Source organism: Chiloscyllium punctatum, chromosome 10 (genome assembly GCF_047496795.1).
Source record: "Chiloscyllium punctatum isolate Juve2018m chromosome 10, sChiPun1.3, whole genome shotgun sequence".
Lineage (NCBI taxonomy): Eukaryota > Metazoa > Chordata > Chondrichthyes > Orectolobiformes > Hemiscylliidae > Chiloscyllium > Chiloscyllium punctatum.
Genome location: NC_092748.1, coordinates 108,717,227 through 108,741,796, shown reverse-complemented (window position 1 = coordinate 108,741,796; position 24,570 = coordinate 108,717,227). Strand labels below are relative to the sequence as shown.

The following is a 24,570-nucleotide window of genomic DNA, read 5'->3' as shown; positions in this document are numbered from 1 at the left end:
CTCAATTCCTGGTTTCATCCTGTTCTACAGACCTTCTCTATACTTTCTCAAGGTCCTTGAGGAATTTCTTACCGTGTTGTGTTCACTTTGAGGCACAACGTGCATACTGAGGTCTAAGGATTATCGATACATATTTCGCTTAACTTTTTGCTTTGACCTTCATGGCTCTTCAATCAACAAGGGAGTCAAGGGCCATGAGAAGCAGAAAGCAAAGTGGAGTAGACAGCACCATCCAATCAGCCACGATCTTATCCACTGAGGAAAGAGGCTCAAGGGGCTGAGTGGTCTACCTGCATTCTTCATTTTCCTGCTATCTATTCACAAAACCCAAGATTGAGTATTCTAAATCTCTAGTGGCAGAATAAATAAGAACAACGCTGTTTCCAACATCTGACATTCTTATAGTGCACTCACTTGCTCCTCTTCAAATTGATCACCGCCAAAAGCTGCAACACAAGGTTTGATGCCACCAGTGCCCAGGGCTATTAAAAAGAGGCCAAGCATTGATAATACTCTGCAAACAAGAGAACCTTCATTAAGTTTTGAAGAGACTGGTATAACTCCATTCACTGAGAAGAATAAATATAAGCCACAGCGATGGGTGTGTTGACAGTTCTTTTGTTGCTTTGACAGTCGTTAGGTTCTGCGGCCTAGTCTCAGAACAGAGACTTGATGCAAAATCCAAACAATGTGGCTTATTACTGAGGGAGTACTCTCCTGGTGAAGGTGCCACCCATAAGATGAGCTGTTCTCGCCTGGATCCCAATCAATAATTATCCCTCAACAAATATCACTAAAACTGAACTCTATCATTATGCTTTTGTTGTTTTTGGAAGCTGGTTGTGTGCATATTTTGGCTGCTACATTGCCTTCACTACAACAGTGTTACAAAAGGATGTCATTGGCTGTAAAGTGTTTTGCCATGTCTGAGCCAATTGGTACCATGGCCATTATTATCAGTTAATGTTTCCAAATGAAAGCGTGCTTCTTTTCTTTAACCTACAGCATCTGTGTGAGGGGATAATCAGATTATAGAAACAGATAAATTACAGCACAGAAAGAGGTCATTCTACCCATCATGGCTGTCCATACTGAATTAACCAGGCACCCATCCAAATCCCGCATTTTGAAACTGACTAGTTGGGAATCACTGGCAAAATGTGTGGCACTGGAAAAGCACAGCGGTCAGGCAGCATCCGAGGAGCAGGACAGTCAACGTTTGGAGTGGAGGCTCTTCATCAGGAATGCTTGAAACATTGATTTTCTTGCTCCTCGGATGCTGCCTGACTGGCTGTGCTTTTCCAGCACCACACTCTTTGACTCTGATCTCCAGCATCTGCAGTCCTCACTTTCTCCTGGTTGGGAATCACTGCTGGGTTTTATTTGTTGTCTTCTCAATATGTTTGTTTCCACTGTTGTTTTGTCATTGACCAGGGAGAATAAGGAACAATTCCCCATTAGCTCCCTCTAGCTTCTTGTTAGCCGGTTGGTCATTTAGCGGTTAGTGGATCATCTACCTCTTAGTTGTATCTCCCAATATTGCTTTTTTTTTTACACTGTTGTTCAAAATCAAAAAGCAGAGTTGTCAAATCTCCCAGAGTGCTAGACTTGCAGAGCAGCTTCCAGAACTTTCTATTAAAGGCTGTACAACAGCCATATATGATAACCTTCAGTCATTACAGCATTGCAAGAGATGGACAAACTCTACAGACACCTTTTTTTATCACTAGTGAACACACTTTTGCGAGGACAAATATTTTACAAAATGTTGTAAAAATAATATTAAAAAGTACATGCATGCATAGTTGCTAACGTGTGTATTCATTTATCTTTAACATAGAGAGAAATGGGTGTGGGACGGTGTGGACTGGTTGGGCTGAAGGGCCTGTTTCAACACTGTAGGGAATCTAATCTAATCTAATCTTATCTAAAACATTTCCCCTAACCTCAACAACCACAAAGTACACACACCACAGTTTCTAAATCGCAATTCACTTTTTTTATTCTTTCGAGGGTTTGGCATCGTAGTGAACACGCCATTCTCTGTGCACCTCTAATAATTTTGTCTTTATCCAATGACAATGTTTTGCTGAAATTTAATTCCACCTCATCAATTATTACAGCAGCAATTTCCATAATGTCCAGTTTTAAGGTAGCGGTTTTATGCGTTTCTAATGTGGAGCCTCAGACCCAGGATTTACAAACAAAATGCTCCGATTATACTTGAAAAAAAATGTTACCACCTATTGAAGAGCAAATTTGAGATCAGGTACCCTTCTGAAGAGGTGGTATCCTTTTACGTTTGGTTCTCGGACACCTTTGGGAGGGTTTACGTGCCCTTTGGGATTGTTAAAAGTACCCAACAACATTTGTAAACATGACAGAAACCCATCAACTGCCTCAAGCAGCTCTCAGTGCATTTAAAGCTACTGTTCTTCAAATATTTGAAAAATATCTGTCTGGAGCATTTTAAAAAGAAAATTATTGTTTATCATTTAACTCTTGCCTGTTTATATAAGCTGAGGGGTCACTATTGCAGGGTTAGTGCAGCATGGTTGATTTTACAACTTTCCATTATCACGTGGCCCACCTCCCATTGCACAGGTGGCTTGACAGTCACAAATGATTTTGGATTCACTCAGGTGGGATTATAATTTGCAATGTTTGGTTTTGAGGGAATATGCTCTTGCATGAAATGTTTGCACTTATAAAGGGTTTTGCAGTTGAAGAATGCAAGTGCAGCAAATGAAGTTTTATGAATTAGTGCATTATTATTAAATAGATTCTGGATTAGTGGTGCTGGAAGAGCACAGCAGTTCAGGCAGCATCCAAGTAGCTTCGGAATCGATGTTTCGGGCAAAAGCCCTTATTCCTGATGAAGGGCTTTTGCCCGAAATGTCGATTTCGAAGCTACTTGGATGCTGCCTGAAATGCTGTGCTCTTCCAGCACCACTAATCCAGAATCTGGTTTCCAGCGTCTGCAGTCATTGTTTTTACCTTATTATTAAATAGAATCTGTTTTAACTAGAGTTTAAAGTAAATAAAATTAAGTTAAAAATCACGCACCACCACGTTATATTCGAAAAGGTCTATTTGGAAGCACTAGCTTTCGGAGCGCTGCTCCTTCATCAGGTGGTTGTGGAGCATAAGATCATAAGACACAGAATTTATAGCAAATGTTTATGGTGTGCTGTAACTGTCATGACACTGTAATCTTTTGCTATAAATTCTGTGTCTTACTATCTTATACTCCATAACCACCCGATGAAGGAGCAGCGCTCCGAAAGCTAGTGCTTCCAGATAAACCTGTTGGGCTATAACCTGGTGTTGTGTGATTTTTAACTTTGTCCACCCCAGTCCAAGACCAGCATCTCCAAATCAACATTAAGTCAGAGCACTACGTGATTTAATCTCAGCATGGGTGTTGATGTTTGCCCTCAGTAGATGCTGATTATTAAACCTGAAAGAACTGCCGATGCTGTAAAACTGAAACAAAAATAAAAGTTGCTGGAAAAGCTCAGCAGGTGTGAAGAGAAATCAAAGTTAATGCTTCAGGTCTGGTTGTGAGGAAGAGTCACCGGACCCAAAGCGTTAGCTCTGATTTCTCTTCACAGATGCTGCCAGACCTGCTGAGCTTTTCCAATGACTTCTGTTTTTTGTTTCAAATGCTGGTTATAGTTGGCATGTTAGGTGCAAGGGGAAAGGATGATGGGTGCATGGTTTGGACTATCAGTTGGCACTGGGCTGCCATAGGGGCTATAAAGGGACTTGAGGATTGATAGAGGACAAGGGTTGTCTTTGGGATTATGAGGAGCCCTGTGAAGGCATTGGGTGGCATGAATGAGGCATGGGAAAGTTTGAATGGCTAAGGAGATATGAGGAGGTGAGGGCTGCTTTAACGTTCTTTTCTAAAATGTTGATACATTGCCCAGCCGGTTCCCACACCCAGCAGCCTCTGCACCCATTCCAAGTTGTAGAGACAAAATCCTAGATAACAAAAATTCCAACCTCTGGAACACTCTTTTCCGGGTTGGATTTGCTGAGCTGGGAACTGTCTCAGACACTCTGTCTCTGTTACATAGAGTTGACTGCCTTGGATTTCTCATGGTTGGTGTCGGGTGCTTGGGTCAAACAGCACATCTCCTAAATTAAGCGCTAAAGAACCACAGAAAGAGCCTGTATTGATATAGCACCATTCCCAGCCACTGACCATCCCAAAATGATGTACAGTCAGTCTCATGCATCCTACGTGAGAGATTCAAAGAGTCAAAAGACAGCACCTCTGACAGAGCAACACAACCTCAATACTGTACCGGTGAATCAGAGCATCAAAAATGTCATTACTTATACTCACACATGTGCAGTGTGGTCACCCACAGTTGGTACTGCACCAACGGACTTCACAACATGACCAATAACGTAGACAATGGAGAGGATGATGATGGTTCTGTATGAAAGCAGAAGAACAACCACCTATAATTATTACATTAAAATAAATATAAACATTAAAGTTTTCACATTTTAATGTTTCAGCAATAAGATGCTTGGGAACCAATTTTAATTTATATGGATGACCAAATGTCTGGATCAATGTCATGGAATTGTTATAGGGCAGAATGAGGCCATATAGCCCATCCTGCCTGAAACCAGTGCCAATATCCTCCCTTTTCCCCATATTCTTACAAACTATTTATATCCCAATAACCATCCAAAGCCCTATTCAACCTACCTTCACCACATTTCCAGATGTCTCAAAGTATCGTAACTAAGGGAAAAGGGGTCAGCATGGTGGCTCAGTGGTTAGCACTGTTGCCTCACAGTGTTGGGGACCTGGGTTTGATTTCACCCTTGGGTGAGTGTCTGTACAGTCTACATGCACTCCGTGGGTTTCCTTCAGGTGCTCCAGTCTCCTCCCACATTCTGTATATGTGCAAATTAGGTGGATTGGCCATGCTGCATTGTGCACAGTGTCCAGGGATGTGCAGGCTAGATGGTTAGCAATGGATAATGCAGAGTTACAGGGATGGGATAGGTCTGAATGGGATAATCTCCAGAGGGTTGCTGTGGACTGAATGAGTTGAATGGCCTGCTTCCACCCTGTAGCGATTCTAAGAAAAGCTGAAATAGTAGTGATTTTTCTTTATTATTGCATGGGATGTGGGCATTTTGTTGCCTGTGCTGAAAGACCCTTGAATTTAGCAGCTTGCTAGGTGACTTCTGAGGGCGGTTAAGACCCAACCTCATTGCTGTAGATCTGGAATCACCTGTAGGTGGATTTTGTTTGATTTGATTTGTTTTATTATTGTCACATGAACACCAGAACACCAACGCTTCACCAGAGGCGCACTAATGATATGACCTAGAATGGTGGCAAAACATCTGTGATTACCAGCTCAGCGAGCAAGGCAATAATCTCATCCACAATCTGAGCTCAAGTTCTCGTGAGCTTTGATTGTCACATGTACCGAGATACAGCAAAAAGTATTGTTTGACAAGTCAAACTTTACTTAAGTACATAGGGTAATAGAACCAAATGCAGAACATAGTGTTACAGCCACAGAATCAGTTCCTGATTTATGTTTGTGTGTGTATACTGGTCTGAAATGTTCTCTGAATCAAAAACAGGAAAGCTCAACAGGTCTAGCAGCAGCTGTGGAGAGAAATCAGTGTTAGGGTCACATGGCCTGAAAGATTATAGAGTCAATAGCCAGAGACTTTTCCCCAGGGCAGGGTTGACTGTATGAGAAGTCATAGTTTGAAGATATTAGGAGGAAGGTATAAAGGAGATGTCAGAAGTAAGGTTTTTACACAGAGAGTTGTGAATGCATGGAATGTATTACCAGCGGTGGTGGTGGAAGCAGGGTCATTGGGGACATTTAAGCGACTGCTGGACATGCACATGGATAGCAGTGAGTTGAGGGGTGCGTAGGTTAAGTTACTATATTTTACATTAGGATTAAATCTCGGCACAACATCGTGGGCCAAAGGGCCTGTTCTGTGCTGTACTTTTCTATGTTCTATGTTCTATTAACTCTGATTTCTCTCCACAGATGCTGCCAGACCTGCTGAGGTATTCCAGTAACTTCTGTTATTCTTTCTGACTTACAACATCCAAAGTTCTTTATTTTTTAAATTTATGGTCTCCTGAATGTACTTCAAAACATGGCGCTTACCTCCATTCTTTCCATATTGCAACTATACAGGAGAACATCGTGTTACAGCCACAGAGAAAGTACAGAGAAAGATCAATCCTAATCTTTGAGAGGTCTGAGCATAATTCTGATAACAACAGGGAAGAAGCTGTTTTTTGAATCTGTCGGAATGTGTTTTCAAACTTTGTACTTTCTGCCTGATGGAAGAGGGTGGAAAAGAGTATAATGGGGTGGGAGCGGTCTTTGATTATGTTGGCTGATCTCCCGAGGCAGACTTGATCGATGGACTGTATGATGAACTGGGCTGCGCTCAAAACTCTCTGTAATTTCTTGTGGTCTTGTGCAGAGCAATTGCCATACATCCATACATGCCGTGATGTATCCAGATAGGATGCTTCCTATGGCGCATTTATAAAAATTGGCAAGAGTCATTGTGGACATGCTGAATTTGTTAGCCTGCTGAGGAAGTAGAGCCGTTGGTGTGCTTTCTTGACTGCAGCATCGAAGTGGATGGACCAGGACAGATTGTTGGTGATATTTACTCCTAGGAACTTGAAGCTATTGACCACCTGTACCTCAGCACCATTGACACAGTCAGGGGTGTGTCTACTCCACTTCCTGAAGTCAACGACCAGCTCTTTTAGGCCCCATTTGGAGTACTGTGTCCAGGTTTGGTCCCCACACCTCAGGAAGGACATACTGACACTGGAGCGTGTCCAGTGGAGATTCACACGGATGATCCCTGGAATGGTAGGTCTAACATACGAGGAACGGCTGAGGATCCTGGGATTGTATTCATCGGAGTTTAAAAGATTAAGGGGAGATCTAATAGAAACTGACAAGATAATACATGGCTTGGAAAGGGTGGACGCTAGGAAATTGTTTCCGTTAGGTGAGGAGACTAGGACCCGTGGACACAGCCTTAGAATTAGAGGGGGTAAATTCAGAACAGAAATGCAGAGACATTTCTTCAGCCAGAGAGTGGTGGGCCTGTGGAATTCATTGCCACAGAGTGCAGTGGAGGCTGGGACGCTAAATGTCTTCAAGGCAGAGATTGATAAATTCCTGATGTCACAAGGAATTAAGGGCTACGGGGAAAATGCGGGTAAGTGGAGTTGAAATGCCCATCAGCCATGATTGAATGGTGGAGTGGACTCTATGGGCCGAATGGCCTTACTTCCACTCTTATGTCTTATGGTCATACGGTCTTTTGTTTTGCTGACATTGAGGGAGAGATTGGTGCCTTTACACCATGCCACTAAGCTGTCTATCGCTTTTCTATATTCTGTCTCATCATTGTTTGAGATCTGACCCATAACTTTGATGTCATCAATAAATTTGTCAGTGGATTTAGAGCCACACAGTTGTGTGTATATAAGGAGCATAGTAAGGGGTTGAGTACGCAGTCTGGTGGGGCACCTGTGTTGAGGATTATTGTGGAAGTGGTGGTGTTGCCTGTCCTTACTGGTCTCAGTAAATTGGGGAAGGACAGCAGATTGCCTTCCCTGAAGGATGTTAGTGATCCAGAAGGGTTTATATAACAATCGATAATGGCTTAATGGCCACCAGTAGGCTAGCATTTAAGTCCTTTTTTTTAAACAGTCAAGGGTACATATCAATGGGTCTTGGTGAGTTATCCACTTTCACAAATACTAATCTTCTTAACATTTTGTCTCTCTTCTTACATTTATAACATCCAATACTTCACAGTAATTCTCCTTAACTAGAATGTCTGCATTTTTCATCTTTTATGAGAACACATGCAAAGTGTTCATTGAGTAGAATATTCACATCTCCTATCTTCACATGTAGTTTACTCTGTGCTGTTTTGTGTGTCATACTCTGTGCTTAATTATCCTCTTATTCTTAAATATTGTCAAATATCTTTGCGTTTACCTTGATTTACAATTATTCTTTTGTGTTCTCTCCTCCATAAGTTCATTTTGAATTTAACTCCTACGCTGTGTATACAACTTTCAGTAGCACGAAGTGTACTGCTATCTGATATTAGCTTTCCTTTTCTGCTTTACCTAATCCTGTGTGCTCCTTGAAATGCAGCAGGGTCTAAAGTTAACTTTCTCATCCTCTTCCTTCTGCGGCGACATGTTTACCCTGAGCAATTTGAATATCCCCCAGAAGTACCTCCCATACTCCAATCACACTGAATCATTCCTCAGCCTACTAAAATTGACCATACCTCAATTTAGAACTTTAAAATCCTGCTCTAACTTTTATCTATTCCATAATTACATTATAACTAACTGAATTATAATCAGTAACACCAAAATGTTTTGTTCATTGCCACCCCTTCCATTTGCTCAGCTTTATTTCCGACAGTCTATTCCAGAGTTCGCTTGTTGGACTTGATGGGCTGTTAGTTCCTGATTTATATGTTTGTGTGTGTATACCAGTCGCAATGTTCTCCTGAATCAAAAATAGAAACAGTCAGCAGGTCTGGCAGTAGCTGTGGAAAGAGTCAGACTGATGGTCACTTGACCTGAAATGTTAACTCTGATTTCTCTGCACAGATGCCGCCAGACCTGCTGAGCTTTCCCAGCAATTTCTGTTTTTGTTTCTGATTTTGTTTCAGCATCCAAAGTTCTTTCAGTATTTTAAAAATAATTATGATCTCCTGAATGTACTTCAAAAAAACGCTGTTCTCTCCACTCTTTTTATACGGCAACTACCCAAGGTATAAACCCTTACAAATATTGCCCTGTTGTTTTTGCATTGGTCAGATAGTTGTCTACATATTTGGTCTTAACTGGTGACTGCCCCTTAACTTGTTTCTTATGTCGATCTATACAGCCTTATTTGATGATCCTTCAAACATGACATCCTACTTCAGTGCTATAAAATGTCAGCAAGCTTCTTTTTTATTCTCTGTTCTCTCTCATCTAAGAATCTGGAAATAGAAACACTGAGCTGCTCTTCATTGCCCTCCATATGCCCTAGATTCATTAGCTTTATTTCCTGTATACTTTTGATCACAAATGCTTCATTATTTTCTAACATTAGTTCCCTCTGTTTTCCAGACTAATTTACTAGGTTCCTTTGTCTTCTGCATCATTCCTGATTTTCACAGAATCATAGAATCCCTACAGGCCATTTGGTCCAACAAGTCCCCACCAACCTTCTGAAGAGTAACCCACCCAGATCCATTCTCCTACCCCATTTACTCTACATTTACCCTTGACTAATGCATCTAACCTACTATGGGCAATTTAGCCTGGCCAACTCACCTAACCTGCACATCTTTTGACCGTGGGAGGAAACCGGAGCACCCAGAGGAAACCCACGCAGACACGTGGAGAATGTGTAAGCTCCACACAGATAATGGCCTGAAACTGGACTCGAAACCAGGTCCATGCCACTGTGAGGCAGCAGTGCTAACCACTGAGCCACCGTGCCCCCCCATTTGAAAATATCCTCAGGATCCTATCCCTCTACCAAACTAATTTGAATCCTGCCTAACACCACCAGCAAACCTTCTTGCCATGGTATTTGTTCTTATGGTGGAACCTGATACTGTCTGAGACTGGAAGATATTTTCTACTCAACCTGTTCAGAAATGTTACTATCCACCTCTCCAACAGCGGGACTTGAATGTGAGCCTCCTGTCTCAGCCACAGCATTTGCAATGGATAATTGTAATGGGTTTCCTCCCTTTACTCATTCATAGAATCATAGAAGCCCTACAGTGTGGAAGCAGGCCATTCAGCCTGTCAAGTCCACATTATCTCTCCAGCATCCCAGTCAAACCTAACCCCTACCCTATCCCAGTATTCCCATGGTTAATCCACCTAGCCTGCACATCCCTGAACACTATGGGCAATTTAGCATGGCCAATTCATCTGATGAAGGGCTTTTGCCCGAAACGTCGATTTCGCTGCTCGTTGGATGCTGCCTGAACTGCTGTGCTCTTCCAGCACCACTAATCCAGTATTTGGTTTTCAGCATCTGCAGTCATTGTTTTTACCCAATTCACCTGACCTGCCCATCTTTGGACTGTGGGAGGAAACCGGAACACCTGAAGGAAACCCATGCAGACACGGGGAGAATGTGCAAACATCATACAGACAGACAGACAGGTGGAATCGAACCTGGGACCCTGGCGCTGTGAGGTCACTGGGCCACCCCAAAATACTCATTATCATTGAGTAACATTTTAAAGGGTTAAGTCTTAAGTGCGGGGACTACCCTTATCACGTGAAGGACTTTGCACCATATGAAGTCTCAATAATTGCTTTATGATGGGGACGTTTCTGAGAACAGCCTTGGGAAATGGGGTTTCTCCATTTCAGCTTTGTCTCTTTGACGAGGGTTCAAGAGCAGTCAAACTTTGAGCACAAGGACTGAAAACGATCAGTGCAACACTTAATTGCTGGGCTACTCTTGGACACTTGCTCATGATCGAACAGGCATCCGCAGGAGGTCGAGAACAATTTCACCAACACTCCTCTGAAGCTGTGCTTGGTGCAGTGGAATCAGGAGCAGACAGTGTGCATTGAGTTAGTGACAGACAGAGGAAAGCATGGCGAGGGGTTTTAGCAGTTGAAGGAGGCAAGGGTTCACGTCATCACAAAACAGAAAAAGGAAAGAATTGAACAAAATGCCATCTCACTTAAACTTTCCCAGCCAGGAATCAGCAATGAGAGCTCCGAGGACCGGCGTGAAATAGGCGAATCCGGAAAAGGCATGGTAGATGGCAGTGGATAGATCATCATCCCAATAAAGGAAGTTTGTAAAGTACAAGGTGAGAATCGCTGCAACACAATAGACATGAGAATGTAAAAAACCGTGCAATGAGAAAGGAAATTTTGTCAATCAAACCTACATCTTTTTTTCATTTTTTAACAGTATGAGGCCATCGCTGGCTAGGCAGCATTTATTGCCCATCCCTAATTGCCCAGAGGGCACTTGAGAGTCAACCATTTTGTTGTGGGTCTGGAGTTACATGTAGGCCAGATCAGGTGAGCGTGGCAGAATTCCTTCCCTAAAGGACATTTCTGAACCAGATGGGTTTTTCTGACAGTTGACAATGGATTTATGATAGTCATTAGTTTCTTAATTCCAGGTATTTATTGAATTCAAATTCCACCCTCTGTCGTGTTCGAATCCGGGTCCCCAGAACATTACATGGGTCTCATTAACAGCCAAGTGATAGACCATAGCCTCCTCCGAGAATTCTAGAAAATACAATCCTGGCTATAGTAGTGGGGATGCTCGGGAAGTCTGAAACCAAGTGGGTCAAAGCAGTCTGGTTGACTGGCATCCCAACCACCATCATTTACCATTCATGCCCACATTGTATACCATTTACAATATGACTTGCAGCAACTCACCAAGGCTTAATTTCCAAACCCAACCTCTATCACCTAGAAAGACAAGGGCAGTAGGCCCATGGTAGACCACAATCTGCAAGTTCTCCTTTAAGCCACACACCATCCCAACTTGGAATTGTACCAGCATTCCTTCGCTGTCACTGGGTCAAATTCCTGTAATATCCTTCCTCCCAGCTGCGGGGGGATACATGCCCCACATGCACTCCAGGGTTCAAGAAGGCACCTTCAAGGGCAGGTAAGGATGGGCAATAAGTGCTGGCCAGCCTGTGACACCCACAGCTCATAAGTGAATAAAGAACACTAATCTGTGCCTCTGGATTACTCGGTGCCAGGCCACCCAAGCTTGTTTCAAATCTATTTTAGAAACTTGGTTAATGCAGGGAAAGAAGAGCTCCCACTGCCATCTTTACAGGATGTGGGTGACATAGTGGCCCATTGGTTAGCACTGCTGCCTCACAGCACCAGGTACCCAGGTTCAATTCCAGTCTCAGGTGACTGCATGGAGTTTGCACATTCTCCCTGTGTCTATCTGGGTTTCCTCCCACAATCCAAAGATGCGCAGGTTAGGTGGATTACGCTAAATTGCCCTATAGCATCCAGGAATTTGCAGGCTAGGTGGATTAGCTATGGGAAATGGAGTATGGGTCCTGGTGGTATGCTTTTTGGAGGATCAGTGGCCTGTTTCCACACTGCAGGAATTCTGTGACACATAGGGGCAGATTGTAGCCTTTTGGAGCTCGCTCTGCAACCCCACAAAATAAGGATTTTTTTTTGATAAAAACATGAAGATCAAACGTACCTTTCATGCCATAGTAGGAGAAGCGTTCACAGAATTCGTTGACCACGACAAATAGAATGCTGAGTGGGTAACTGGTTCCACACAGTCTCTGCAGAAGATGAAAGATGATAGTTTGCAATGTATGACATGAAACAAATATAGTGGTGAGTCAACACACGTTTAACCTTATTAGGTTTCAGCAGCAGTTCTATTTCTTGCATTTATGCCTCTAAGTCACAACATTCAAGACCCACTCCAGCCATACGTGCTTCCAATTCTGAAAGACTTCCAGAAATTCAGTGTATTTCTTCTTCACCTCTTTAATCTGTACCAGCAGTGTGGCAACGTCACCACCTTCCCAGTTTATCACATCTTGCTGAAGTCCATTCACGGTTGTCTCCAACTTCCTGCATGTGGGCGGCACGGTGGCACAGTGGTTAGCACTGCTGCCTCACAGCGCCAGAGACCCGGGCTCAATTCCTGCCTCAGGTGACTCTCTGTGTGGAGTTTGCACATTCTCCCCGTGTCTGCGTGGGTTTCCTCCAGGTGCTCCGGTTTCCTCCCACAATCCAAAAAATGTGCAGGTTGGGTGAATTAGCCATGCTAAATTGCCCGTGTGTTAGGTGAAGGGGTAAATGTAGGGGAGTGGGTTGCGCTTCGATGGGTTGGTGTGGACTTGTTGGGCCGAAGGGCCTGTTTCCACACTGTAAGTAATCTAATTCCTTTTTTTTCTCAGGTGTTTTCTGCGTGGATTGCAAATTATCAGATGTTGGGTTTAAAGCAGAGATATAAAATTGCTTATGAAACACACAAAATCGGTGATGAGTTGAAAATATGTTGAGCCCCTGTAGATCAGTGTCTGTCTGAATGAGTTGATGGACGTCCAATGCCTCTGATGCTCATTAGCAGCAGTGTGTTCCATTTACATGAATGCACCGCAGCCACTCACTAACCTCCCTTAGACAGCACCTTCCACATTTGCAACCTCTACCATCCAGGAGGACAAAGCCACCAGATCCATGGGAACAACACCCTCCACAAGATCCTTCTCATTTGCTTCCCAGCTGCAAGGCTTTCCGAGATCCGTGTGTGGCAGCAACTTCCAGAGCTGGAAGCCAATGCTGTGTTGATGCCAACTGCCGTGCATGGAACCTCGGAGCAGATGCACTCACGCAGCTTCGAGGGAATATCGCCTTCCAAGCCACGCACCAGCTTGACTTGGAAATATACCAGCATCCCTTCATTGTCACTGGGACAAAATTCCAGAGTATCTCCCAACAGCACTGTGCATGCAACTACACCAAATGAACTGCAGTGGTTCAAGAAGGGGGTTTGTCATCACTTTCTGAAGGGCAACGAAGGATGGGCAAGGAATGATGACTCTGCCAGTGATGCCCATGTACGGTGGCACAGTGGTTAGCACTGCTGCCTCACAGCGCCAGAGACCTGGGTTCAATTCCCGACTCCCAAACTGTGTGGAGTTTGCACATTCTCCCCGTGTCTGCGTGGGTTTCCTCCGGGTGCTCCGGTTTCCTCCCACAGTCACAAAAGATGTGCAGGTCAGGTGAATTGGCCATGCTAAATTGCCCGTAGTGTTAGGTAAAGGGGTAAATGTAGGGGAATGGGTGGGTGGCGCTTCGGCGGGGCGGTGTGGACTTGTTGGGCCGAAGGGCCTGTTTCCACACTGTAAGTAATCTAATCTAATCTAATCTAATTAATCAAACACCAGTGATCAGAACGTTTCAGGCATGGCCAGCCTTACCAACTGTAGGTTGCAACATTTCAGGGTTGGGCGGATGGAGGTGGTAATAATTACCATACAGTTCAGACTGATTGCTGACAAAATGGCACTTACACGTGGACTGACCTGGAGCACATCGCTGGGAGCCTTTTGATTTTAGTTGATGAGATTTTATTTTAAACAGGGGATAGTGAGGAATCAGATGCTATAGAGGGTCACAGTTGATAAAGTGGGGTGCTGGAAAAAGCACAGCAGGTCGGGCAGCATCCATGGAGCAGGAGAGTCAACGGTTCAGGCATGAGCTCTTCATCAGGAATAAAGCAGGCACAGCCCAGCTCTCCACTGCTTTTCGGAATATTGAGTTCTAAAGTACAGTGGGCATGGTGCAGCACCAGCAGGTTTGGCTGAATTCACATGCCATTGTGCACATTATAGGGTGGCTTCCATGAACTCAGAGAAAGGAAACTACAGGCCTATAAAGTAAGGGAATGAGGGGGTATTAAATGGCAGCTATTTGAATAATGATAAGCAGGAGGCTGGAAGAACACAGCAAGCCAGGCAGCATCAGGAGGTGGAGAAGTCGACGTTTCGGGTGTGACCCTTCTTCAGGACTGGGGGTAGGTGTGGGGGGAGCTTGCAGGTAAAGGGGGTGGCGGGGGCAGAGTGGTGAAGTGGGGACCAGGTAGTGGGTACCACCTGGTTGGTCAATAGGAGGAATGAATCCAGTTGGTGGCAGGGAACAGTGGAAGGGATGGGGAGGGGCTGGGAAGGGGGTAGGGGGAGGGGGAGGGGGATTATTTGAAATTGGAGAACTCAATGTTGAGTCCTCTGGGATGTAGGCTGCCCAGGCGGAAGATGAGGTGTTAACCTAGGGTGGGTCAGGAAGGGCCAAAATATAGAAAAATTGCAGCAAATAGGATCAAAGGGGATAAGGGGCAAAAAGGAAATACCAATGTCTCGTTACTTGAATGTGTGCAATATTCTGAACAAAATAAATGAATAAATGGCACAAATGCAGGTCAATTGGGATGTTATAGCCAATTGGGATCTTATAGCCATTATGGAGACATGGTTTTCAGGAGATCAAAGCTGGAAACTAAATATGCAGGGGTACGTGACTTTTCAAAAGGACAGGCAGTAAGGAGAAGGTGTTGGGGTAGCACTGTTGGCACAGAATGGAACAAGTATGATAGAAAGTAATGATCTTGGATTAGAAGTTTTAAAATCCATACAGATAGAGGGGTGAAATAAAAAGTGGATGAAGACCTATTAGAAATACTTTATTGGGCCCTTAACAATAGCTATAATAGAGATAACGAGAGCATGTAAAAAAGGCATTACGATAATCATATAATCATGAGTGATTTAAATCTTCCATGATCTGGGATATCAGTTTGTCATAAGTAGCCACAGGGAAGAATTCATAGAGCGCATTCAGGTCATTTTCGAGAACAATGGGTTGTGGATCCAGCCAGGAATTTATTTAACCAGGTTAAATAAATGATATCAGAGTAAAAGATTCCCGAGGAAACAGCAATCATAACATTTAGCATTCTGTTTGAGAGGGTGAAACATGGGTGAGAAACAACTTTGCTGAGTTTACCCAAGAGTAATTACAAATGAGGGAGGGTCAAGTTGACCCAAGTGGATTGGAGAAATGGAGTTTAGCAGCAAAGATGAGTCAAGGAACAATGGCAGACATTTAAGGAATTGGCTCATTGCTCACATCAAAGATATATCCCAGTGACAGTAAACGATTCTAGGAAGGGCACAGTACAATGATGGCTGACCAAGGAAATTGAGGATAGCAAAGGATTGACAGAGAAAAAAAACATATAATATGGCCAAGATAAACCAAAGGATTTTAGGACAATTTGAAAAACCAAAATAAGACAACTAAAAAAAAAAGAAGATTAACTTTAAGGGTAAACTTCAAAGCAATATCAAGACAGATAGCAAGAGATTCTTTAAATATATGAAAAGGGCGAGAGAGGCAAAATAGGTTGCTTAGAGTATAAGGCTGGAAAAATGATAATAGGAAATAAGAAAATGTCAGAGGACATAGAACATTGAACATTACAGCGCAGTACTGGCCCTATGGCCTTCGACGTTGCGCTGCCCTGTCATACTAATCTGAAGCCCATCCCACCTACACTATTCCATGTACGTCCATTTGCCTGTCCAATGACGACTTAAATGCACTTAAACTTGGCGAACCTACTACCATTGCAGGCAAAGCATTCCATACCCTTACTACTCTCTGAGTAAAGAAACTACCTCTGACATCTGTCTTATACCTATCTTCCCTCACTTTAAAGTTGTGTCCCCTCGTGTTTGCCATCCCCATACTTGGAAAAAGGCTCTCCCTGTCCACCCTATCTAACCCTTTGATTATCTTGTATGTCTCTATTAAGTCACCTCTCAACCTCCTTCTCTCTAACGAGAACAGCCTCAAGGCCCTCAGCCTTTCCTCGTAAGACATTCCTTCCATACCATGCAACATCCTAGTAAATCGCCTCTGCACCCTTTCCAAAGCTTCCACATCCTTCTTATAATGCGGTGACCAGAACTGTACACAATACTCCAAGTGTGGCCGTACCAGAGCTTTGTACAGCAGCAGCATAACCTCCTGGTTCCAGAACTCGATCCCTCTATTAATAAAGGCCAAAGCACTGTATGCCTTCTTAACAACCCTGTCAATCTGGGTGGCAGCTTTCAGGGATCTGTGTACATGGACACCGAGACCTCTCTACTCATCTGCACTCCCAAGATGCCTACTATTAGCCCAATACTTTGCATTCCGAATACTCCTTCCAAAGTGTATCACCTCACACTTGTCCACATTAAACTCCATTTGCTACCTCTCAGCCCAGCTCTGCATCCTATCTATGTCTCTCTGCAACTTACTACATCCTTCATCACTATTCCATAACTCCACCGACCTTAGGGTCATCCGCAAATTTACTAACCCACCCTTCTAAGCCCTCATCCAGGTCATTTATAAAAATGACGAACAGCATTGGAACCAATACCGACCCTTGTGGTATGCCGCTAGTAATTGGACACCAAGATGAACGTATTCCATCAACTACAGCCCTCTGTTTTCTTTCAGCAAGCCAATTACTGATCCAAACTGCTATGTCTCCCACAATCCCATTCCTCCTCATTTTGTATAATAGCCTACTGTGGGGAACCTTATCGAATGCCTTGCTGAAATCCATATACACCACATCAACCGGTTTACTCTCATCTACCTGTTTGGTCACTTTGTCAAAAAACTCAATAAGATTCGTTAGGCATGACCTACCCTTCACAAAACCGTGCTGACTGTCCCTGATCAGATTATTCTTTTCTAGATGGTTATAAATCCTATCTCTTATAACCTTTTCCAACACTTTACCAACAACTGAAGTGAGACTCACTGGTCTGTAATTACCAAGGTTGTCTCTACTACCCTTTTTGAACAAAGGAACCGCATTTGCTATCCTCCAGTCCTCAGGCACTATTCCTGTAGACAATAATGATTTGAAGATCAATGCCAAAGGCTCGGCAATCTCTTCCCTTGCTTCCCAGAGCATCCTAGGATAGATCCCATCCGGCCCTGGGGACTTGTCTATTTTCACACTCTGCAGTGTTTCTAATACCTCTTCCTTGTGAACCTCAATCTCTTCTAGTCTAGATGCAAGTATCTGTGTATCTTTCTCGCCAACATTTTCATTTTCTATAGTGAACACTGTCGAAAAATACTTTGCATCAGTCTTCCCAATGAAAGTCACTCATAGAATCCGAAAATTATGAAATAATTAAGTGGGAAAAGGAGGTAAGGAAGTAAATAAAATTACTATCCTGAGAGGAAAATTGATAGTAAAACAAATGGGGCTAAAGACAAGTCCCCTTGACCTGATGGGATGCAAGGACAGAAGTCACATGACATCAGGTTTATTTGAAATCACAAACTGTTGGTGATGACGGGGCAGCTTGTGATTTCAAATAAACTTGGTGTCATATGACTTCTAACCTTGTCCACTCCAGTCCAACACCAGCACCTCCACACACTAGTATGCATCTTAGGAAAGGTGAGGAAGTAGCTACAGATATGCACTGACTTAATCTTCCAAGAATCCTTGAATTCTGGACAATTCCTAGTGGATTAGAAAAATGGCAATACCTTTATTTAAAAAGGTACATGTAACTGTAGGACAGTTAGCTTTTTGTTGGTCATTGGCAAGACAGAATCTATTATAAAGGATATAATCGCAGACCATTTCGAAATATTTCATATGGTTAAGCAAAGTCAGCCTGGATTCGCAATACCTGAGAAGTTTACAAGAGTTTTTGTGGGCGGCACGGTGGCACAGTGGTTAGCACTGCTGCCTCACAGCGCCCGAGACCCACGTTCATTTCCCGCCTGTCAACTGTCTGTGTGGAGTTTGCATATTCTCCCCGTGTCTGCATGGGTTTCCTCCGGGTGCTCCGGTTTCCTCCCACAGTCCAAAGATGTGCAGGTTAGGGTGGATTGGCCATGCTAAATTGCCTGTAGTGTTGGGTGAAGGGGAATGGGTCTGGGTGCGTTGCTCTTTGGAGGGTCGGTTTGGACTTGTTGGGCCGTAGGGCCTGTTTCCACACTGTAAGTAATATAATCTAAAAAAAAATTCTTTGAGGGATTAACAAGCAGAATAGATAAAGGGGAAGGAATGGATATAACTTATTTGGATTTTCAGAAGGTGTTTTTATAAGGTCAAAGTAAAATCACCACACTCTTACCAGATGATAGGGCTGCTCTCTCATTAGCGAGGAAGAGATGACATGTGATGGCTTAATCTTAGGGTCACCACACTTCAGATAAGGGGAGAGGTTGAAAAATAAACCTCAGCCAGAGCAGAAATTAAACCCACACTATTGATGATATGCAGCATCGCGAACCAGCTGTCCAGCCAACTAAATGAACCAACTCTCATTTGATGAGGTATCCACATTAGACTTCTTATAAGAGTCCATCTGTTGGAGTTTGTATGTTCACAAGGATAGAGGATTGACCAATTAATAGAAGGTGGAGAATTGGGATATTGGAGCATTTTCAGGATGGTAACCTGAAACTCATGGACTGCCACAGGGGTCAGTGCTAGGATCACAATTACAATAAAAATCAATGACTTGGACGAAGAAAGTTAATGTGCTATAACTAAGTTTGAGAATTTTACAAAAGTATGTGGGAAGGCAAGTGGTAAGGATGGCATAAAGACTCTGCACTGGGAGGCAAGTAAAGGAAATGAGTAAACACTTGGCAGATGGAGTATAATGTGGGAAAACGCGAGGTCTTGCACATTGGCTGTAAGAATTAAGGAGTTGAATATCATTCCAATGGAGAACAACTGCAGAACATTTGGGCACAGAAGAATTTGGGAATCTTTGTGCACAAATCACAGAAAGCTAACACCTAAGTTTGCAGGTAATAGGGAAGACAAACAGAATATGGGTCTTTATTTCAAAGGGACTGAAATAGGGAGGTTTTCTAAAATGATACAAGATTCTAGTCAGAACACATCTGGAATACTGTGAAAAGCTTTGATTCCCTTATCTAAGGAAAGAGATACCGGCATTGGCTGGGCATGTACTCATTGCAATTTAGAAGAATGAGAGATGTTCTTATTGAAACATATAAGATTCTTGGGGGACCTGGATGTGGAATGGTTGTTTCTTATTGTAGAGGAGTCTAGGACCAGAGGGCATCATCTCAGAAAAAGTGATTGCCCATTTAGGACAGAGTTGAGGAGGGATTTCTTTTCTCAGAGGCACTGAATCTGTAGAATTCTTTACCAGAGAGGGCTGAGTCAGTAAGTATATTTAAGACAGATATAGACAGATTTTTAATCAGTAAAGGGCTATGGGGTTAAGTGAATTTGAGGATTATCAAGTCATTCATGATCTCATCGAATGGTACAGCAGACTCAATGGGCTGAATGGCCTACGTTTGCTGCTAAGATTCAATTGCCCATTCAGTTAGAAAAAAAGGGACCTATGGGGCAGCAGCTTCACACAGAGGGTGGTGCGTGTATGGAATGAGCTGCCAGAGAAAGTGGTGGAGACTGGCACAATTACAACATTTAAAAGGCATCTGGATGGGTACATGAATAGGAAAGGGTTTAGAGGGATATGGGCCAAGTGCTGGTAAATGGCACTAGTTTAATTTAGGGTATCTGGTTGGCATGGACAAGTTGGACCAGAGGGTATACCTCTTTGACTCTTAAGTATACACATCAATATACTTGTACAAGGAAAGTTACTCACTCATTGCCCAAAGATAAACTGGAAAATGCCAGTAATAGCGAGTCATGGGAATGTACAGCATTGAATTAGACCCTTCAGTCCAACTCGTCCATGCCAACCAGATATCTGTATCAATCTAGTTTTATTTGCCAACACTTGGCCCATATCCCTCCAAACCCTTTATTTATATACCATCCAGATCCACTTTAAATGTTGTAATTAAATCAGCCTCCACCACTTCCTCTGGCAGCTCATTCCATACATGCACCACCCTCTGTGTGGAAAATGTTGCCTCTTAGGTCCCTTTTGTAGCTTCCCCTTCTCACCTTAAACCTATGCTTTGGACTCCCCCACAGTGGGGAAAACACATTGTCTATTGATACAAAGAGCCAAGTTTTTTTGTGTGCGTGTGTTTCTTTTAGTAGCAGTGGTTTACTATTGCCTTTCACTTGCATGAAAGTATGTCCTCTCCAAGAATCGAAGTGTTTCTGCTCACGTTATTCCGAATCACAAACTGGCCATTCAAACTAACCGGTTCCCATGAAGGTACCAACACACACACATTACAGATCAGAAAGGATTTCAAAAAGAAAATATCTCTCATTTACTCCACGGAAACGCAGGCATAAAAAAAAGAACAATTTGCAGAAAGTGATAACCAAGTTAATAACTGAGCTGATACATTTCCGGATAAACTCCTCGGAGTTATGACTGAAGTACAGGTTCATTCTAACTGTGTGTTTTTCTTTTCGCGCGGCCTAACTTTCGGCACCATTGCCAATACTAACCGGTTTTTGCTTCTCGGGAGGGGAAAGTTCTTTTTGTATCTCGCCATCTGTGAATAGTTGGGGGTGGGCAGAGAAAGAGAGAATTGGGTAAAATAAATTGGTGCTGCAACAGCCCTTTAAAAAACAAAATCACACTCAAGCCAAATGGCAACAATGAATATAAGAAATGCTTTATTGAAATGGTCACGTACCTATTTTGTTCTTCCCCATTTTGGAAGAGGCTGGAAGAAAGTTTGCAAACAGAAATTGCTACCTCTCTCTTTCTCAGCAGGCAATCAGTTCTGAGCCCTGCGCATTTTATTTTCTCGTCGTTGGTGTTACTCTCTGGTTAATGTTTCACTCCTGGATGAGTAATCGGCCGTCTCCGGGGCACTGACCAGCAGATCTCGGAAGATGGTTTTGACAGTTCCAAACAAACAAAAGCACCCGGGGTTGCCCCCTCAGGAACCTTTGACCACTCTCCAAAATTGCAAGGAACGGCAGAAAAGTTCCTCTGACAATTCCTGTTAATGTGTCTGTGTGTGTGTGTGCAGTGCGTGGCATACCGGCGAGGGGGGTCTCCCCAACCTCTTTCCAGTCTACGTAGCTTTTCATCCTCCTCTCGTACTGCACATGCTTACAAAGCTGCTGCCTTCTGTTACATTAGACACAGTTAGTACCTTCTGACCACGCAGTTGGGGAGCTTAGCACAGTTCTGCTGAAGGGCTTTTGGCCTGTACGTCGATTCCCCTGCTGCTCGGATGCTGCCTGACCAGCTGTGCTTTTCCAGCACCCCATTCCCGACACTGACTCAGGAAGAGAAGCTGGATGGAATACAGTGACCCTTTGTTTTGGTCAGGTGAGATATTCCCCCCCCCCCCCCCCCCCATTGACTCCCTAGAGCCGCTGGACCAGGAAAGCCAATTTTCTAAAGTATAAACGTGGGCAAAAGAGAGGAATATCCAGAGGTGGGGTGAGAGTGACAGCCCTTGACATCAAAGCTGTATTTGATTAGTGGTGCTGGAAGAGCACAGCAATTCAGGCAGCATCAGATTTCGCTGCTCGTTGGATGCTGCCTGAACTGCTGTGCTCTTCCAGCACCACTAATCCAGAATTTGGTTTTCAGCATCTGCAGTCATTGTTTTTATCAAAACTGTATTTGACCAAGTGTGGCCCAGCACAACTGGAACCAATGGGAGTGCCAGGTATAACTAATCTCCATTGATTAGTTATACCTGGCACAAAGGGAAACAAAACCACCTTAACAGAACGCTGGAGAAACTCAGCAGCATCTGTGGACAGAGACACAGAGTAAATGCTGGAAAATAGTCTGTGTTATACTTTTGACAAATGTAGAGGAGGTGTCTGGGCAGACAGTGTAGATACCAAATGCAAAAGGGTTTTTAATTGTAGAGAGAGATGTAAGCAGAGTGTAAATTAACTTGTGAAAAGTGAGAGAGTAGGGCATCATTAATGTTCATCTGCACCATCAGCCAGGGAGTGCTGGGTGACCCAGGAGACCTTTAGAAAATGGTAGGTTGTCATAGAATCCCTGCAGTGGGAAAAGAGGCCGTCAAATCTACCCTGAGCATCCCACTCAGACCTAGCCCCCAACATTATCCCCACATTTCCCCTGGCCAATCCACTGAGCCTGCAAATTCTCGCCATGAGGAACCCTGCAATGTGTGCACATACAGCAGCCCAAAACTGGAAGTGAACCTGGTCCCTGGTGCTGTGAGGCAGCAGTGTTAACCACTGAGCTCACCGTGTTGCCAACTCTGACAGATGAAACATTGTCATTGTGACAACGAAACATTTTCATCCCCTATAGCCTCATCCCTTCCCTATCTCTGCTCCTCCAAATCTGGCGCACTCCCAGATTTTAGCCACTCTGCCATTGACAGGCACTTGGGTCCTGTGCACTGATATATCCCTCTCACCTCCCGCCACTCTCTCTCTCTCTCTCTCTCTTTCTTTCTACTGACTGAAAGCTACCTTTTGGCTCAAGCATTTGATTGCCCTGTGCTAATATCTTCTCATGTGGCTCAGGGTCTCATTTTAAATATTTTCCTAATCAATCTATATATCAAGCCGTAGAACACACATCTCTGGAGCAGGTGAGACTTGAACCCAGGTCTCCGGGTTTAAAAAAAAGCAGTCAGAACACTGACATTGCATCCCAACATCTGGCTTTGTTTTGACTGAGTATGCTCCTGTGAAGCACTATTGGGTTGAAGGTGCTATGTAAATCCAATCCTTTTTTCTCTGAGTCGTAGAATGGCAGAATTTGCACAGATTCAAAAGAAACCATTCAGCCCTTGTCTCTGCACTGGAACTGGTTCTCCACGTAAGTCGTGGGGGATCTCATAGAGACTTATAACATTCGAACAGGACTAGACAGGATAGATGCCAGGAGGATGCTCCTGATGGTGGGTGTATCCAGAGCCAGAGTCACAGTCCGAGGATTCAGGGTCGACTATTCAGAACAGAGGCGAGGAGACTTTTCTTCAGCCAAACAGTGGTGAGCCTGTGGTATTCATTACCCCAGGAAACAATTGATGTCAAAACATTGAATGTTCTCAAGAGACGGCTAGAAATAGCACTTGGGGTGAATGGGCTCAAAAGCTGATAGGTTATGGATTAGGCTATTGAGTTGGATTTCAGCCGTGATCACAATAATTGGTGGAGCAGGCTCGAAGGGCCGAATGGCCTCCTTCTGCTCCTATCTTCTGTGTTTCTCTGTGTCTATGATAGTGCATTCTCCTGCTCTGTAACTTGCCACATTGTTTCTATTTAAATAATCGTCTCGAATGCCTCGATTGAACTAACCTCCACCACCCTCTCAGACAGTGAATTCCAGACCTGATTACTCGCTGCGTGAAAAAGTATTTTCTCATCTCGCTTCCATTTCTTTTGAAATCATTTTTAAATCTGTGCCCTGCCTTCTTGATCCCTTGAAATGTGAAAAGTATTTGTCTCTGTCTGCTGTGTACAGATGTCTCATGGTTTTGATAACCTCAATCAAATTTTCCTGGAAGCCTTCTCTTCTCCAAGGAAAACAGTCCCAACTTCTGCAATGTATCTTCACAAATAAGATTTATCAGCTCTAGAATCATCCTGCTAAACCTCTTCTGCACTTTCTCCAATACATTCACACTGTACCTAAAGTGTGGCATCCAAAACTGGACACAGTACTCAGGTGAGGCCTATATAGTATCTTATATAGGTTCAGGACAAACTCCCTGCGCCTGCCATCTATGCCCATGTTAATAAAACCTCTTGACATCAACCCCTAGTGTATTACAATAAATACAAGAGCAAATTTTCAAAGTTGGCACATGCTACCAAATTTGAAGAAGTGTAACATCTGAGGATTAAGCCAATAGACTGCAGCAGGACCTGGATAGCTAACAGAATGGGCAGACAATGTGAAAGAGGCAAAAGTGAGGACTGCAGATGCTGGAAACCAGATTTTAGATCAGAGTGGTGCTGGAAAAGCAACAGCAGGTCAGGCAGCATC

General features: G+C 43.6%; 1 protein-coding gene across 1 annotated transcript in view; it reads right to left on the bottom strand.

The window, feature by feature from the left end:
• Positions 1-21,605, bottom strand: part of slc15a2 (solute carrier family 15 member 2) — a 143,930-nt gene extending 122,325 nt beyond the window's left edge. The window contains exons 1-6 of the mRNA XM_072579911.1: positions 21,263-21,605; positions 21,072-21,118; positions 12,297-12,384; positions 10,777-10,918; positions 4,355-4,447; positions 415-514 (exon numbers count right to left, since the gene is read on the bottom strand). Of these exons, the coding sequence (XP_072436012.1) occupies positions 415-514; positions 4,355-4,447; positions 10,777-10,918; positions 12,297-12,384; positions 21,072-21,118; positions 21,263-21,281 (489 nt within the window). The 5' untranslated portion in view covers positions 21,282-21,605. The remainder of the gene's footprint in view (positions 1-414; positions 515-4,354; positions 4,448-10,776; positions 10,919-12,296; positions 12,385-21,071; positions 21,119-21,262) is intronic.
• Positions 21,606-24,570: the final 2,965 nt, after the last annotated feature.